At 34.9% G+C, this 16,017-nt stretch overlaps 1 protein-coding gene across 1 annotated transcript in view; it reads left to right on the top strand.

The window, feature by feature from the left end:
- Positions 1 to 16,017, top strand: part of LOC105464957 (S1 RNA binding domain 1) — a 222,901-nt gene that overhangs the window by 111,255 nt on the left and 95,629 nt on the right. The window contains exon 15 of the mRNA XM_011713126.3: positions 11,630 to 11,721. Coding sequence (XP_011711428.2) covers positions 11,630 to 11,721 — 92 coding nt within the window. The remainder of the gene's footprint in view (positions 1 to 11,629; positions 11,722 to 16,017) is intronic.

The following is a 16,017-nucleotide window of genomic DNA, read 5'->3' as shown; positions in this document are numbered from 1 at the left end:
CAAATAGCTAATGCAACCCTGAGCGAAACAAAGCTGGAGGCATCACACTACCTGATTTCAAAGTATGCTACAAAGCTATTATAACCAAAACAGCATGATACTAGCATAAAAACAGACACATAGACCAATGGAACAGAAGAGAGAACCCAGAAATAGATCTGTACACGTGGAACCAACTCATTTTGACAGTGGTGCCAAGAACACACATTGGGGAAAGAACAGCCTCTTTAATAAATGATGCTGGGAAAACTGGATATCCATGTGCAGAAGAATGGAACTAGATCCCAATTTTTTACCATATATAAAAATTAACTAAAAATGGATTAAAGACTTAAATGTAAGACCTGAAACTATAAAACTGCTAAAAGAAAACAGTGGGGGAAATGCTGCAGAACAGTGGTCTGGGCAAAGATTTTTGGGGTAAGGGCTCAAAAGCACAGACAAAGCAAAAATAGATAAATGGGATTACGTCAAGCTAAAGAGCTTCTGCACAACAAAGGAAACAATCAAGAAAATGAAGAAATAGCCTACTGAATGGGAGAAATTATTTGCAAACTATCACAAAGGGATTAATAACTAGAACATATAAGGAAGTGAAACAACTCAATAGCAAAAGAAAACCCACGAATACTGTGATTAAGAAATAGGTAAAAGACCTGTACAAACATTTCTCAAAAGAAGACATACAAATAACCATTAGATATATTAAAGAAATGCTAAGCATCACTAATCATCAAAGGAATGAAAATCAAAACCACAATGAGATGTCATTTCACCAGAGTTAGAATAACTGTTATCAAAAAGGTAAAAAATAAATGCTGGAGAGGATGTGGAGAAATGGGAACACTCATACACTGTTGGTGGGAAGGTAAAGTAGTATAGCCATTGTGGAAAACTCTATACAGGTTCTCTAAAAAAAAACTAAAAATAGAACTGCCATATAAGTCAGCAATCCCACTGCTGAGTATATATCCAAAAGAAAGAAACTCAGTATGTTGAAGAGATATCGTACTCCCGTGTTTATTGCAACACTATTCACATTAGCCAAGATATGGAATCAGTCTAAGTATCTGTCAACTGATGAATGGATAAAGAAAATGTGGTATGTATACACAATGGGATATTATTCAACCATAAAAGAGAATGAAACCCTGTCATTTGCAGCAACATGGATGGAACTGGAGGCCATTATGCTAACTGAAATAAGCCAGACACGGAAGGACAGGTATTGCATGTTCTCGCTCATATGTGGGAGACAAAAAAGTTGACCTCATGGAGATAGAGATTAGAATGGTAGTCACCAGAGTTGGGGGCATGAAGAAGTTATATAGAAGGAATAAGTTCTAGTATTCAGTAGTACAGTGGGGAAATTATAATTAACAGTAATTTATTATATATTTTTAAATAGAATAGAATTGTAATGATCTCAACACGAAGAAAAATAGATGTTTGATGTGACAGATATCCCACTTATACCCGATTTGATCATTACACATTATATACAGGTATCTAATTACCACATGTACCCCCAAAAATACCCCAAGGATATGAACAGTTATATATCAAGTAATTTTCAAAAATCAAAATGAGCACACACAACTTTGTGTTTCAGAAAACCATTAAGAGAATGACAAGATAAACCGAAATTGGGAGAAAATAATTGCAAATATTGTATCTGATAAAAGACTTGTAGTTAGAATACATAAAGAACACTTATGACTCACTAGTAAGGAGACAAACCGATTAAAAATGGGCAGAATAGATATTTCACTAAAGAAGATTAGAAAAGGCCAATAAGCACATTGAGTAAATGATTTGCATCATTAATGATTAAAGAAATATAAGTAAAATTATAAGTAGATACCACTTCAAAACCACTAAAATAGCTATACTAAAAAGACAAATAACAAGTATTGTCAAGGATATGAACAAACTGGAGCCTTCTTTCATTGCACCTAGGCAGTTTTCTTTTTTGAGACGAAATCTCACTCTGTCACCCAGACTGGAGTGCAGTGGTGCGATCTCAAGCGATTCTCCCGCCTCGGCCTCCTGAGTAGCTGGGATTACAGGTGTGTGTCACCATGCCCGGCTGATTTTTGTATTTTTAGTAGAGATGGGGTTTCACCATGTTGGTCAGGCTGGTCTTGAACTCCTGACCTCGTGATCTGCCCACCTCAGCCTCCCAAAGTGCTGGGATTACAGGCATGAGCTATCACACCTGGCTGGCAGTTTCTTAAAAAAAAAGAAAAAAATTAATATGAAATTGAATTTTAGTGATGGTTGTACAACACTTATTAAAAGTCATTGAATTATATACACTTAACATGGGTGAATTTTATGTAATGTAAATTATACCTCAACAAACCTTAAAAAAGAGTAGTCCCAGGACCAGAAGTATCTAATTCACCAGTGAACTTCTTTTTTTTTTTGAGAGGGAGTCTCTGTCACCCAGGCCGGAGTGCAGTGGCCGGATCTCAGCTCACTGCAAGCTCCGCCTCCCGGGTTTACGCCATTCTCCTGCCTCAGCCTCCCGAGTAGCTGGGACTACAGGCGCCCGCCACCTTGCCCGGCTAGTTTTTTTTGTATTTTTTTTAGTAGAGATGGGGTTTCACCGCGTTAGCCAGGATGGTCTCGGTCTCCTGACCTCGTGATCCGCCCGTCTCGGACTCCCAAAGTACTGGGATTACAGGCTTGAGCCACCGCGCCGGCCCAGTGAACTTCTTAGAAATGCAAATTCTCAGCCACAGTGAAGTAGAAACTAGGGGGGTGCAGCCCAGCAGTCTGTATCAAACCCTCCAGCTAATTCTGATGTAGGCTCCAGTTTGAGAATTACTGCTCTAGATTCAAGGAAAGTTAAGTGGAAGTATGGGTTGTTTTTGGTACCATTTATGTACATTCAGTCTACCCTGTTCCTGTAACTGCAGGAAAGGTTTGAATTAAGGACTATTTTAGTAGAGTTAAAGGAAATTATAGGGCAATGAGAGTAAAAATAAACTGGCCTTTCATGTTCTTGATACGTCCCTGTGAGAAGCTTTATGATTGTGATGTTTGTGTACCATATGTTGGTAAATTCCTGTGTTCTTTTAGGCTTGCTGTTAGTTAATGAACATAGCATAAACAGGTTCATTTGCCATAACGACAGTAGAAATTTAGATCCCTGAAAGGAATTATGTCTCCTAAATATTTACACAGTGTAATATAGCAGAGTCAGAAATGTGCAGTGATCCCAAAAAAGTAAAGATCTGACTATAGATAAAGAAGTAAATGGAGCAGCCGGCTGAACTGAGCAACTCATTCTTTCCCTCCATCTGTTCAGTGTACTTTAAAAACCATGATTAGAAAAGAGGCTGATCTGTACATAGCATGTGTTTTCAGAATTTTTTTTTTTTCAGCATTAGCTGGGTGGCCAACAGAAATTTTAAAAGTTGAGGCTGCTCCAGAATAGAGCTTCAAGATCCAAACTGGAGGTGAGTATGTTAGATGAAGTTTATAGATAGGGTCTCCTTTGACTGGATAGTGGTGACTCCTGCTGAGGTATAAGTACAGAGGGAAGTAGAGTTCATGGGGAGAGGGATAAACAAATGTAAGAGAAGGGAGAAAGGGAGAAGTGAGGAATGGCGTCATGAATGTATGTCATTTGTTAGCGGAGTTCGCTGAGATGTTAACAGTACAGTATAGAAACATATTAGTGAATATAGCAGAAACCATTGTTATTTCCAAAACTATATTCAACTATAGGTAGAAAAGAACTGGGCTGTTTGTTGCCGGCAAAGTATATCTCTGCTTCTGTCTTTCTCTTTTTAATTATTATTTACTTCTTACTGTTCTTTCCTTTTGCTTTTTTTTTCTGTTTGTTTATTTGGGATTTTCTTTTTTGTTGTCATTCTTTTTTAACGCTTTTAATAGTATTATTGGGAAAATATAGCAAAATATTAGAATATTCTCAAAGTTGGCTAATTCTCTCTTATGTTATTAGATAATGATGGAGTAGAATAATTTGCAATATATTTTATTCTAAAAAATCTATTCCATAGCAATCTGAACTTCTCATATTTATTACTGGACAAACTCCCACAGATGCATTTAAGCTAAAAATAAAAAAACAAGACATAGGAGCAGTAGAAGAGTAAATAAAGCAAACTTTTCTCTTCGTTAAGAAAACTTCAGAATTCCTTGTGCAACTTGTATCTGAATGAAGTTGCACTTGAAAAGTATAAACAAATGCAGATAATCTGGTATTATATGAGTAAATACAAATTTGAGTACATAAGAAATTGATAATTTTGGAGTTAACTGCAAGAATCAGGAGAAGCAACTTTTGGGTGTTTTGGGGGGATGGCAGGTGGGTTGACGTACTATGTTTTTTAAGTCAATACATTTCAAAATGTTGACCAAAGAACATTTTAATTATAAAATTAGAACAGTATTTATTCCCTGCCCCCTTAGGTTTTGTATCTTGTTAGCGGTGAACCTGAAATGTTTATAGTACTGTTGCAAATAATGATTTCTTCCACAGTTATTGTTCCTTCCTCTCTGTGGGCCTGCTTTTCCTGTCCCAGAGTCAACCAGGCCCTTGCCTCTTGCCTAGTCTAATGCCACTTATGCAGCAGGTCTTGTAGTTGGTCCTGTGGCAGGTTTTTTCTTCACTTCCCTTAGTGGTGCCATGCAGTACTTATAACAGCTTTATGTTGGTATCAGATACAGGTGGAGAAAAAAGGTAAAAGAAGGATTTTGAAAAAGAAAAGCAGAATGCGGGGAAGGAGGGAAGAGAGATAGTGAGATGCTTACTGTGGAAGGTAATGGGAAACGACAATTTCTGCTCATGCCATTCTTTGTCGAAATTTCTTCTGCCTCAGTAGAGGGACTTAATCTACAAATAGGAGACAAACTTTCCATCTTCTTTGTCCTTCAGTTTGTTGATTTGCTTTTCCCCATGATGACATTTGAAGGTACCATTGAGTTTGTCATCTCTGTGAAGTTTGGAATCCCAAAGTCCAAATTAAAGCTCTGCTTTTTAGTTGGTAATTCGGATCTGTCCATTTTAGGTTTTTTTGTGGTTGTAAAGTGTTCTTTTCATCACTGTGGTATGGGGCACCAAAAGAGAAGTAGCCAAGAGAATTCTGTTCTTTTGAAAGATTGCTCTGTAGCTAAGATATGATAGGATGTCCATCTGGGAGTATACTTAGATCCTCTGGTTGTTAGACTTTTTGTATTCTCCCAGGCTTGGTATGGATCCTTTGAGTGATAACTGTACCACTGCTAGAGTTGGTCTCTGTGGAAAATGATCATCTTTTCTGAAACATAACAAACTTAGAAAAACAAAAACAAAACACTGGTAATTGAAGAATTGCTTCTAACTTGTCCTCCACCAGATGGTGCTAGTGTTACGTATCCAAAGGTAAACTCCTTTGGTATTGAAATAAGGAGGTTGTGTGTTTTCTTTCTCTTTTTCTGCCTCACCATATTTTGCCCTTAGTATTTTTTCATACATACTACTTTCCTGGCATACTGCTGTGTCACCTCACATCTTTTATATTATAGATAGTGAGCTGATTATGCCTTAGTGATCATGAAGGATAACTTGGGAGGCCAAGTAAAATTCAAGAGGGCAAGGACCAAGTGAAATTTTAGGATGTATAATATGTATTTTCTTATAAGATTTTTTTTTTATCATTCATTTGCTTCTTATATGGCCTGTGTGTAAAAGTTGAGAACTTACTCTTGCAGAACTTTTCTGCTTAGCTATCTTTCTTTTATATTATCATAATGATATCATAAAATGTCATTGCTTGAGATCTACAAATGATAGTGTTTACCCAGATTTAAGTTCACAATAACTTTAATAACCTTAAAAGAAAGTTTGGTAGATTAAAAAAAAAAGTTGGCCATTATCTGATATGATTCCTTGTCCAATTAATAATTGTTCTTACATTTTAAACCTTTTCTGATTACATATGAGTATTACATGGTTATTGCAGAAAAACTTAAAGAAACAAGAATACAATTAAAGTAATAATACATGTTTAAATACTATTAACATGTTACATAAGCCTTCTGTTTTTTTCTTTTACCCAGTTTTAACTTAATAATTTATCATAAATATTTTACATAAGATAAAAATGTTTTATAACAATAATTTCTAATGACAGTGTAATTAAATGAACCCTTTAATGATAGGCATTTTTTTCACTTTGTTTTAGTCACAGTTGTGCTATCATAAATAGTGCGGTTTAATTTTTTTGAATTTTTACATTTCATTCACATACATTGTTAAAAATACAATAGCTTGCTCAGAGAGAATGTACATTTTTGTGATTTTTGATCTGATTTTCAATTTACCATCCAAGAGTTCTACAGTTTGAGAGTCTTTGACAGGGCATGATTCTGCTTGTTTCCCTATGTCCTCTTCACTAGATTACCTAAGGTTTTTTTTTTTTTTTTTTTTTTTTGAGATGGAATTTCATTCTTGTTGCCCAGGATGGATTGCAATGGCACAATCTTGGCTCACTGCAACCTTCACCTCCCAGATTCAAACAATTCTCCTTCCTCAGCCTCCCGAGTAGCTGGGAATACAGGCATGCACCACCATGCTCAGCTTATTTTTATTTTATTTTATTTTATTTTTTGTATTTAGTAGTGACCGGGATTCACCATGTTAGTCAGGCTGGTCTTGAACTCCTGACCCCAGGTGATCCACCCACCTGGGCCTCCCAAAGTGCTGAGATTACAGGCGTGCGCCACCGTGCCGGCCCTACCTAAGTTTTTAAGGTGACTAGATATTGCTCATTTGAGAATCCCTGAAATGATAATTCATCATTAAATAAAAGAATTTAAAATTGCTTTGATATTTTCTTAGAAGTGAGCTGTACCCTTTAAGCATTAAATCTTAGAACCCTTATTATTTGTGGTAGTTTAGTTTTTGGCCTAGTCTCCTAGCCCTAAAATACAAACGGTTATTCTTTTGATACTTCAGAACAGGTTATCTCATATGCAAATAATTAAGATTTATGGTTGGTTCATGTTTTTAGTGCTTTCTATTACTTGTTGAGAAACCTAGTGCAAGTCATTTAATCTCTCATGATACGTTTCTCAGTCTGACAAGTTGGAAGAATGTTTTTTAGATAAATTATTTTTAAAACTTTGAGATGAGCTAGGCATTTGGCATAGTAGCTTTTTAATACATTTGTTTTTGATAGGCAGAAGGAAGGAAAAGAGGAAGATGCTAGATATTTGTAGAACTTGAAGAATTCTAATATACTTTTGCAAAGAATTAAAAACATATCAGTCAGTATTGAGAAATTATATCCCAGTTGATTTTTGGTATCTTACTAAATAACTGCATTTTTATTTAAGCAAATTACCTTTAAATTAAGTTCTTCTGTTAACATAAGAAGGCATGTAATTTTAAAATCAGAAAAACCAAGTTATTTACATATTTGAGAAATCGGAAGAAAAGAAATTCATGCAGAGTCTTCATGAAATCTTGTAAATGAATGTGAAAACTGTTAGCCCAATAACTTAAAAAAAAAAAAAAAACTAGTTTTTCTTTCTCATGAAAATAATCTCACCTTCCCATCTCAATTTGGCAAAATATAATAATGATAATAACATTCCTTACTGTCAGAATGAATAGTCACTGTAAGAAATGTTTTGGGAAACCTAGTTTTAAAAGGTCCATCAATTTACAATCTGTCATGGTAGAAAAGACTTGTAAACTGTAGCGATATCAATTCTGTTGTTTAAACATACATCTTTTATAAAGAAAACAAATTATATTGATTAATGATTCGCTTTATGTAAGTAACACCATTGAATTTTACCTAAGATAAAACTTAGCATTTTTGTGCCAGGCATGGTGACTCATGCCTGTGATCCCAGCACTTTGGGAGGCTGAGGCGGGTGGATCACCTGAGGTCAGGGATTCTGATCAGCCTGACCAACATGGCGAAATCCCGTCTCTACCAAAAATACAAAAATTAGCTGGGCATGGTGGTGGGCACCTATAATCCCAGCTACTTGGGAGGCTGAGGCAGGAGAATCACTTGAACTTGGGAGGTGGAGGTTGTAGTGAACCGAGATCACGCCATAGCACTCCAGTCTGGGCAACAGAGCGAGACTCTGTCTCAAAAAAATAAATTAATTAAATAAAACTTAGCATTTTTAACTCATAAGGTTTTTGTCAAAAAAAACGAAAGTGAATGCATTGATATTGTAGGTACTTTACTTGCTTTTTAGTTTATAAGTGTGTGGTTTGTTTCCTTAAAATAAAAATCCTAAAAATAGTGCTTAAATAAAATCTTTTTAATTATCAATTTAATTATAGAGAATTGTCATAGATCTGGTAAAATGTAAATTCAATGGTAGCTTCTGAAGTGTAATTTCTTATATCTAAAGCTTGAAATACTAATGTATTGGTTTAGGTGAAGGTCTCAACTATAGCAATTTGAAGGGCCTTCTGAGTACTGTAATAATCTGTAAATAATGAGTTGAATTACAACTGTGGCAGTTAAAATCCCCCCAAATAATAAATTCTGCTCAGTCTTATTTGCTTCATGGCAAAATACATAAAATAATCAAATTGCTAGAATTTTGAGCCTAATTTGTTTGTACTGGTGAGAAATTTGTTTCGTGAAATGTAATATTAAATCGTTAGATGTATGAATTTTATATAAAGTTCATTTTTGCTTTCTTCAAAATATATTAGAGATAATTGGAATAATTTCCCAATAGTTTATTGGAAAATTTCCCATCAAACAGAAAGTGTTTTTGTAAATCTAGTATATTTTCGGCAAGTGTCTGTTCTTGAACTCTTAAATAGGAATGAAAAAAGGAGGGTATTATAGCTTTTGTTCTTAACAACGTCTGGAAAAAAATCATCACCTCTCCCAGTTTGATTTGTTTCATGAATTCTTGTCACATATACTTCTTTGGTCCTTAAAGGTTTTATATTGAAGTACTCAATGTTGAGGTTTTTCTGTTCATTTAGGTTTTTAAGATTTCTGATCTATGCTGAGCACTGAACTGTTTATCAGACACTTATTATTCAGTAACTAAAGCATATGAAATTTACTACATTTTGTATTGATTTAATATTAATGTTAATCCAGAATCTTTGGGTGCAATGTGTCACATCTGTTTTATATTCCTCTGTTTAAAAGAAATGGCAGTATGGTATTTGGAGGAATATTTATTATCTGACTGTTTTTCTTTGCAATAGTTTCCCTCAGTCTATTGAAAATTATAACCTCCAAGAGCCCGGCAAATTCTCAGGTACCCAGTTGCTAAAAACCACAGTTAATTGGAATTTTTATTTACCATTTAAGTTCCTTTTATTTAAATTGTTGTAACTTGGGAGGCTTCTGGAAGTGACAGAAAATAAATCTGTGGTGATATTTTAAAAAATACTCTTTTCTCTTAATAATAGGTCTAGCCTGTACTTTTATGGATACTCTGTCTTTTTAGAAAAGACTTTCTTAGATTGAATGTTGATTTGTATTTAAAACTGAATTTTCCATAGCTGGTTGCTAAATATTCTTATCCTGGGTTAAGTACCGTTTCTTAACCTTTCAGGGGGTCATGAATTTCTCTAAGTAGTCAATGAATGCTAGAGCCTGTTTTCCTAGGGGGGAAATGTATATAAACACAAACATTTTACGTACAGTTCTGATTAATCCTGCCTCTCCCTGCCCAGTAGTCCAAGGGCCCCCGGTTAGGAAGTGCCACTATAATGGAACTGAAAAAAATCACTTCTTAAGTTAGTTTTAACATCACATTATTATGTCACACTACATTTTCTTCACTACAAGCTTTATTTAACATTACATTTTCTCCTTGATCATTATATTATTAGAAGATAAGCATAATCTAAATCTTATTTTGGAGAAAAAGCAATATTACCTTTTAATTTTAAAGCTGGTCTCTGAAATTATGGAACACATTTTGACTCCTATATGTCCTTAAGTTCTGCTTTAGATGAGTAAACAATCCACTTTACCTTTTGATCTAAGATAAAGGTAAAAGAAGAAAGAGATGAGTTCTTCTGGATCTTTTGTTTAGGAAAATAGCTCTTCCTTAGAAAATATGTTGCATTTGTTGTTTGGCACAAAAATATGAATTCTCATTTTATTGAGAGTTTGAGAAACTATTTAAGGGTTACCTGGTTGTGCTGGTTAAGGCTCAGACTTGGAAATCAAGCAGGTTAGGGTCCAAATCTAACTCAGTTCCTTTCCAGCTATATGATCTTGGGCTTATTACTTATCCCCAAAATGGAACCTACTCTGTTAAATTAGATAATGTCTGTAAAGTGTTTTTTTGCTTTGTGTATAATATGCACTCAGTTAGTTCTTACTGTATCATGATGATGGTGATGATGAAAAACAGGATGAGCAGCTTGCTTTTCAGTTGTAGTGTTTATTTTTTTCTATTTAAATTTAAGATAGTAGATCTTGGTTGCAGAAAGAGAAGTCCTCACATTCCCCAGAATAATCTTTTCAAGTTATGGTGGCTTACATTTGTCATAAACATTTATTCAAGAATTCTCCAAAGATGGGGATAGCAAACTAACTTTTCCACATTATACTTCTCAATGTTCAGTTGTTACAGTGGGGCAATATGTTAAATGTCATCCGTTAAATTTGCCTCATACAATTGAAGTAAATACTGAGGAGCAGAGAAAGAGGGAGGTTGCTAAGAGTGGATTAAAAAGTGAGTCCTAACATGTTTCTGGTTTTGAATATTGACACCTACATGGTCACGTGGTGTAGAACCACATGTATTATGTGTACTTAGAATAGATGATGTTTCTTTGCATGTCATATCATAAAGGAGAACTCTAATGTAAAAATTTCTGATAAGCTGTACAAATGGCAATCCCCATACAAATGTCAGCTGTAAGACAGTATTTTCATTGCGGTTTCTATGGTATTTGTAGCCAAAGAAGAAAGGAAGAGAATGTAAGAGAATGATTTGTGTGACTATTTGATTAAATAAATGATGAAATGAATTAACACCTGCTTGAGTGGAAGGCTTTAAGTTCACTGAAAGGATGATGATTTTCAGACCCTCCTGAAAAGTCGGATGACATCCTGTCTGATCCCCCTTTTTTTTCCATGTTGTGGTTGTAAATTATAACCAGGTAATAACAATAACAGTGCTTATGATGGTGGTTTTTTGTATGTCTGCATGTGCACATATGCACACATATGTCCATATGCTCTCCAAGATGCCTTAGAATGATTCATCCAGATAAGAATCATAAATGTCAGTCAATATGGATTATAAACACAGGAGAGGCTAAGTGCATTCTGAAAATTTTGACGTTGGCATCATGGGAGAGTATTCATTGTGTTAATCTGTAAACCATCTATTGTTACCAGTGACAGAGAAAGCAACTGATTGAATTCATTATGGATTTAAGTCTGTGTATTTCATATGTGAAAAAAACAAACACTGCATCATCATTTTATATTAATGAAATATCAGATGCTGTCAGTATCATTGAGATATGAAGAGAACACTTTGCCCTGTTTTTTTTTTTTTTTTTCCTTGTAATGCCTGGTTTCATTCCTTTATTTTCTTTGACCAGGCAGGAAGTTTGGAAAATGATATTCCCCTTTTTCTGTCTTCTCAGTATCGTCAGTGAAGCAGGAGCATCAATCTACAGTGTCAGCCCTGAAGCTAACAAAGAGATGCCAGGACTGGACCCTAATTTGAGAAGTGCAGGTAAGAAACTATGAACCATCACAAAAACATGTGATTTTGATATTTTGGACAGCATGTGTGGCATGCTAAATATTCTAAATATCAAAGAAAATTTAAAGTTACACTACATGCATAAGAATTGGCATATTAGAAAGAAAGTGATTATGGAAAAGAAGAGGAAGAATATTGTACTATTTTAAAGAACACTACTATTCTATAGTGCAAAGTTAACCCACAAAGTCTTTAGCAACATTAAATGCCAGAGAGTTCAGTAATAAAAATAATAGACTGGGTGCGGTGGCTGAAGCCTGTAATCCCAGCACTTTGGGAGGCCGAGGCAGGTGGATCATGAGGTCAGGAGTTCAAGACTAGCCTGGCCAAGATGGTGAAACTCCGTCTCTACTAAAAATACAAGAATTAGTGGGGCATGGTGGCAGGGGCCTGTAATCCAAGCTACTCAGGAGGCTGAGGGAGGGAATTGCTTGAACCCAGGAGGCAGAGGTCGCAGTGAGTCGAGATCATGCCACTGCACTCCAGCCTGGGCGACAGAGTGAGACTCTGTCTCAATAAGATCTTTTATTATTGTTACAAAATATTATTAAAGCTTTTTGTTGGCAAAAAGTAATATAGTAACAAAATATTTGTAATACAAATTTATGAATGTACACAGACTTTCAGTTTAGTGCCAAATATTTGTCAAATGGCTAGTTTCTCGTCTTGCTAATAGAGTTGTCATTTGATCATGTTTTACTTAAAACAGCCTGCTTTGGTTTTAGTTGTATTTGATTGCTTTGATTTCTGTAATGGGGAATAGTCAAAATCTTGTGTGTGAAGAAATTAAGATACTTTGATGCATCTCATGAAAGCAGTTGGTATCATAATATGTTAGATCAGGTCAGTGCATTTTTCTGTATAATAGGTGAATATTTAGACCGCTTGGTTAGTAATGGACCTGTTATTTAATTTTTTCCTTAAATATTATCATCAGATTTCATTGGCTGTTCTTGAAATTTATACCTGGAGAGATATATATGAAATTTTTACATTAATCTAAATCTAAAAGTGTTCTTACATCCAAAAGAACTTGTAGTTTCCCTTCAGTTGTTTCATGACATAATTCACTCTCTAAAATGATCATCTTCTTAAATCCTAGCTAAAAATCTTGCTTCTCCTGGGAAGCTGCTGCTTAGCACAGCAGCTCAGCGTGATTTCTATCTCCTCACCATGTACTCTTTTTGTGGTTGCCTTATAATAATAATGGCAGAAGGAATAGAAAAGTAGTCATACTGGGATCTGCTAATAGTAATTTTTTAAGCACTTAGTATATGTGAAACATTGTGGTATGTTACTAAGATTATTTTATCCTCTCTATTGCCCTGTGAGATATTTATTATTATCCCCACTTTTAAAATAGGAAACTAAGGCTTAAAGAGGCCAGATAACCAGTAAATGTGCACATAATATTTGTGTACCTAATTTCTATGATAAGAGGGCACTTTCATTTATAAAAAAATAAAATGCAGAATTTCTCAAGTTGGCACTGAGAAAGTATCTCCCAATAGTGTGTTGGAAAAAATATTTAGACCATATTTTCTGAGAGATAACAATCCCTCAGGCCTCCCACTGCTGAAGAGACTGCTGTTTCTTCTTAACCACTGGCCCATGTGTGTAAATAATAGTCACAGTATTATAGGTGAGACAGAATTACAACGTTCCAACAAGACTCTATGAAAATAGAGGATAATAAAATGGAAAATCATTGTATGGTTCTAATTACTCTAATTTCAAAGTCTGCTATGTCTTTGGTGTGTGATTCAGTTTAAGTATCTGTGTCTTCCTTCTGTGTCTTAGCTCACTTCTATGTGGCAATGACCATGTTTAATATATACCTAGACACTTTTGAGTCTGGTCCTGGAGTCAAATATTCAAAGAGGTTGGAGTCTCTACTCTTGGTTTTCTAGAGTCCACTTTCTTTTCAATTCCTATTTCTCATTGAGAGTCTTTCTTTTTCCTAGTGATTGATGCCAGGGGTGACTTTTTACTTTATGTGAGATCTGAGCTACCTACAGGTGTGGATTTTACCTTTAAGTCCTCTAAATGTTTACTGTATAAGAATATAACAGAACTTCAGCATTCATGTGTGTGTTAAGCATGTGTAAGAAAATGACCCTCATTACTACATCTCATTGACCAGTTTATCAGCTTACTGAAAATAGAAGTTGTCTTCTATATATATGCTTAAATTCCCCATGATGCATTGTATGTGGCCTTTAAATTGGATGGATATAGTAGATGGGTAATATTAAATTGTTTATTATGGATTTAAAGTGGAAGATTGAGTGTATGTTTTATTCCTTCTCTCCTTCTGAAATTGATTTAAATGACATGATAGAATGAAAGCATAAACCTACTAAGATAAAACCTACTAAGATAAAAGGAATGGGAGAACAGATAGCAACAACAACAAGATTTGAAGCTTAAAGTGGATAGATGAGCAATAAGTCACCTAGTCAACTTGAGAATGTTGAATTCTGAGACAGCATTGTAGAAAATACAGAACTAACCTAGGATGGATCACACAACCCCTATAGGTTCAGGAAATGGTGCCAAGTACTTTGGAAGTATACTGAGAGGGTTGAGGCTGGGTTGAAAATGAAAGTATTGGTTGAAAGTCTGTTTAAAAAGCAACGAGACCAAATTAAACATAGGCCTAGCAATTTCACTCCTATACATGTCGCCAGAAAAATTGAAAACAGGTATTCAACCAAAATACTTGTATGCAAGTGCTTATAGCAGCATTATTTACAATAGCTAAAAGTTGGAAACAACTCACATGATGAAAGAATAAACAAAATGTGGTACAGCCATACAATAGAATATCATTCAGCCATAAAGAGAATGAAGTACTGGTACATGCTACAACACCGTGTGAACCTCAAAAATGTCATGCCAACATAAGTAAAAAAAAGCCAATCCCAAAAGACCACATAGTGTATGGTTATATGAAATGTGCAGAATAGACAAATCTGTAGAGATTGAAAACTGACTGGAGGTTGTCAGGGACTGGGGAGAGACAGGAATGGAGAGTGACTGCTTAATGGGTACAGGGTTTTCTTTTGGCATAATGAAAATGTTTTGGAACTTGATAGAGGTGGTGAGGCACAATATTGCAAGTATCCTAAGTACCACTGATTTCTGTACTTTAAAATAGTTAATTATATGTTACAAGAATTTCACCTCAATAAAATAACAACAGCAATTAACATCCCCTTCCACAACAGTTGAGGAACTGTCTTTTCACTACCTTTGCAGAAGACTGGGGATTTGTTCTCTGGAGAGGGTTAAACAGAAGGATTCTACAAAGGAGGACACAGCTTACAAATGAGAGTGGGGATGCTACTGAAGTAAAGGGAAGTTGAGGAAATATTTACATGCAGTTGTAGAGATCTTAGAGAGGAATCAATCTATGCAGATAAGAGGACTCTGCCAATACAAGAGACAACATTGAAGAAACTTGAGATTAGAGGTACCACAAAGAAATGGCCACAGCACCCAAAGTAAAGCCATAGTTGATAAGCCTTACCACTGGGCAAAGCACTAAATGTCATTGTTTTAGCATCCTGCCCCTGGTGGACAGTCAAAGGTCACCTAACATGTAATGAAAACTTATACTATTAATATTAAAAACAGATGCCAAAATACACTAGGGAAGAAAAAAAACTACTTGGAGGAAATAGAGATGATGAAGACAGAAGAAAAAGTTTAACATTCTCAAAGAAATAAAAAATATTTTATTTATTTAGAGATATATTTACATAAAATAAAAGTCACCCTTTTTAGGTACATCATCTATGAATTTTGAAAAGTTTACACTAGTTGGGTAACCTTCAGTCTACCTCCATTACAGTGAGGATACAGAAAATTTTTTTCAGTTCAACATATTTCTCAGCTTGTTCAAAAATGTAATTATTACTTAGAGGGTCAAGATTATAATAGATTTGCATCAAGACTGCTAAAACTACATTTTAATAAACATTATAGTGAAAAAATTCTAATTTGGAGTTGTTGGCTGAAAAAGACAACATGGGGGAATTTTGCTTATTTTCCTCTGTTCCTGTCTGACGTCAAGGGGAAGGATAAAATGAGATGAATATTGGACTTTAAAAATACAGATGTCTAATATTGCTAGATAACAGGATGAGACAAATTTTAAAGAGAGTACAGTTCACTATAGTCTTTTAAGCAAATAAATTGATTTGCTCCAGAAGCTTTAGGATTCTAGATATTTCATAGAATTGAAAGGCCAAAACCCATGAC

Source organism: Macaca nemestrina, chromosome 13, assembly GCF_043159975.1.
Source record: "Macaca nemestrina isolate mMacNem1 chromosome 13, mMacNem.hap1, whole genome shotgun sequence".
Classification (NCBI taxonomy): domain Eukaryota; kingdom Metazoa; phylum Chordata; class Mammalia; order Primates; family Cercopithecidae; genus Macaca; species Macaca nemestrina.
The sequence above is the reverse complement of the archived record's forward strand: the minus strand, read 5'-3'. Positions and strand labels throughout refer to the sequence as shown.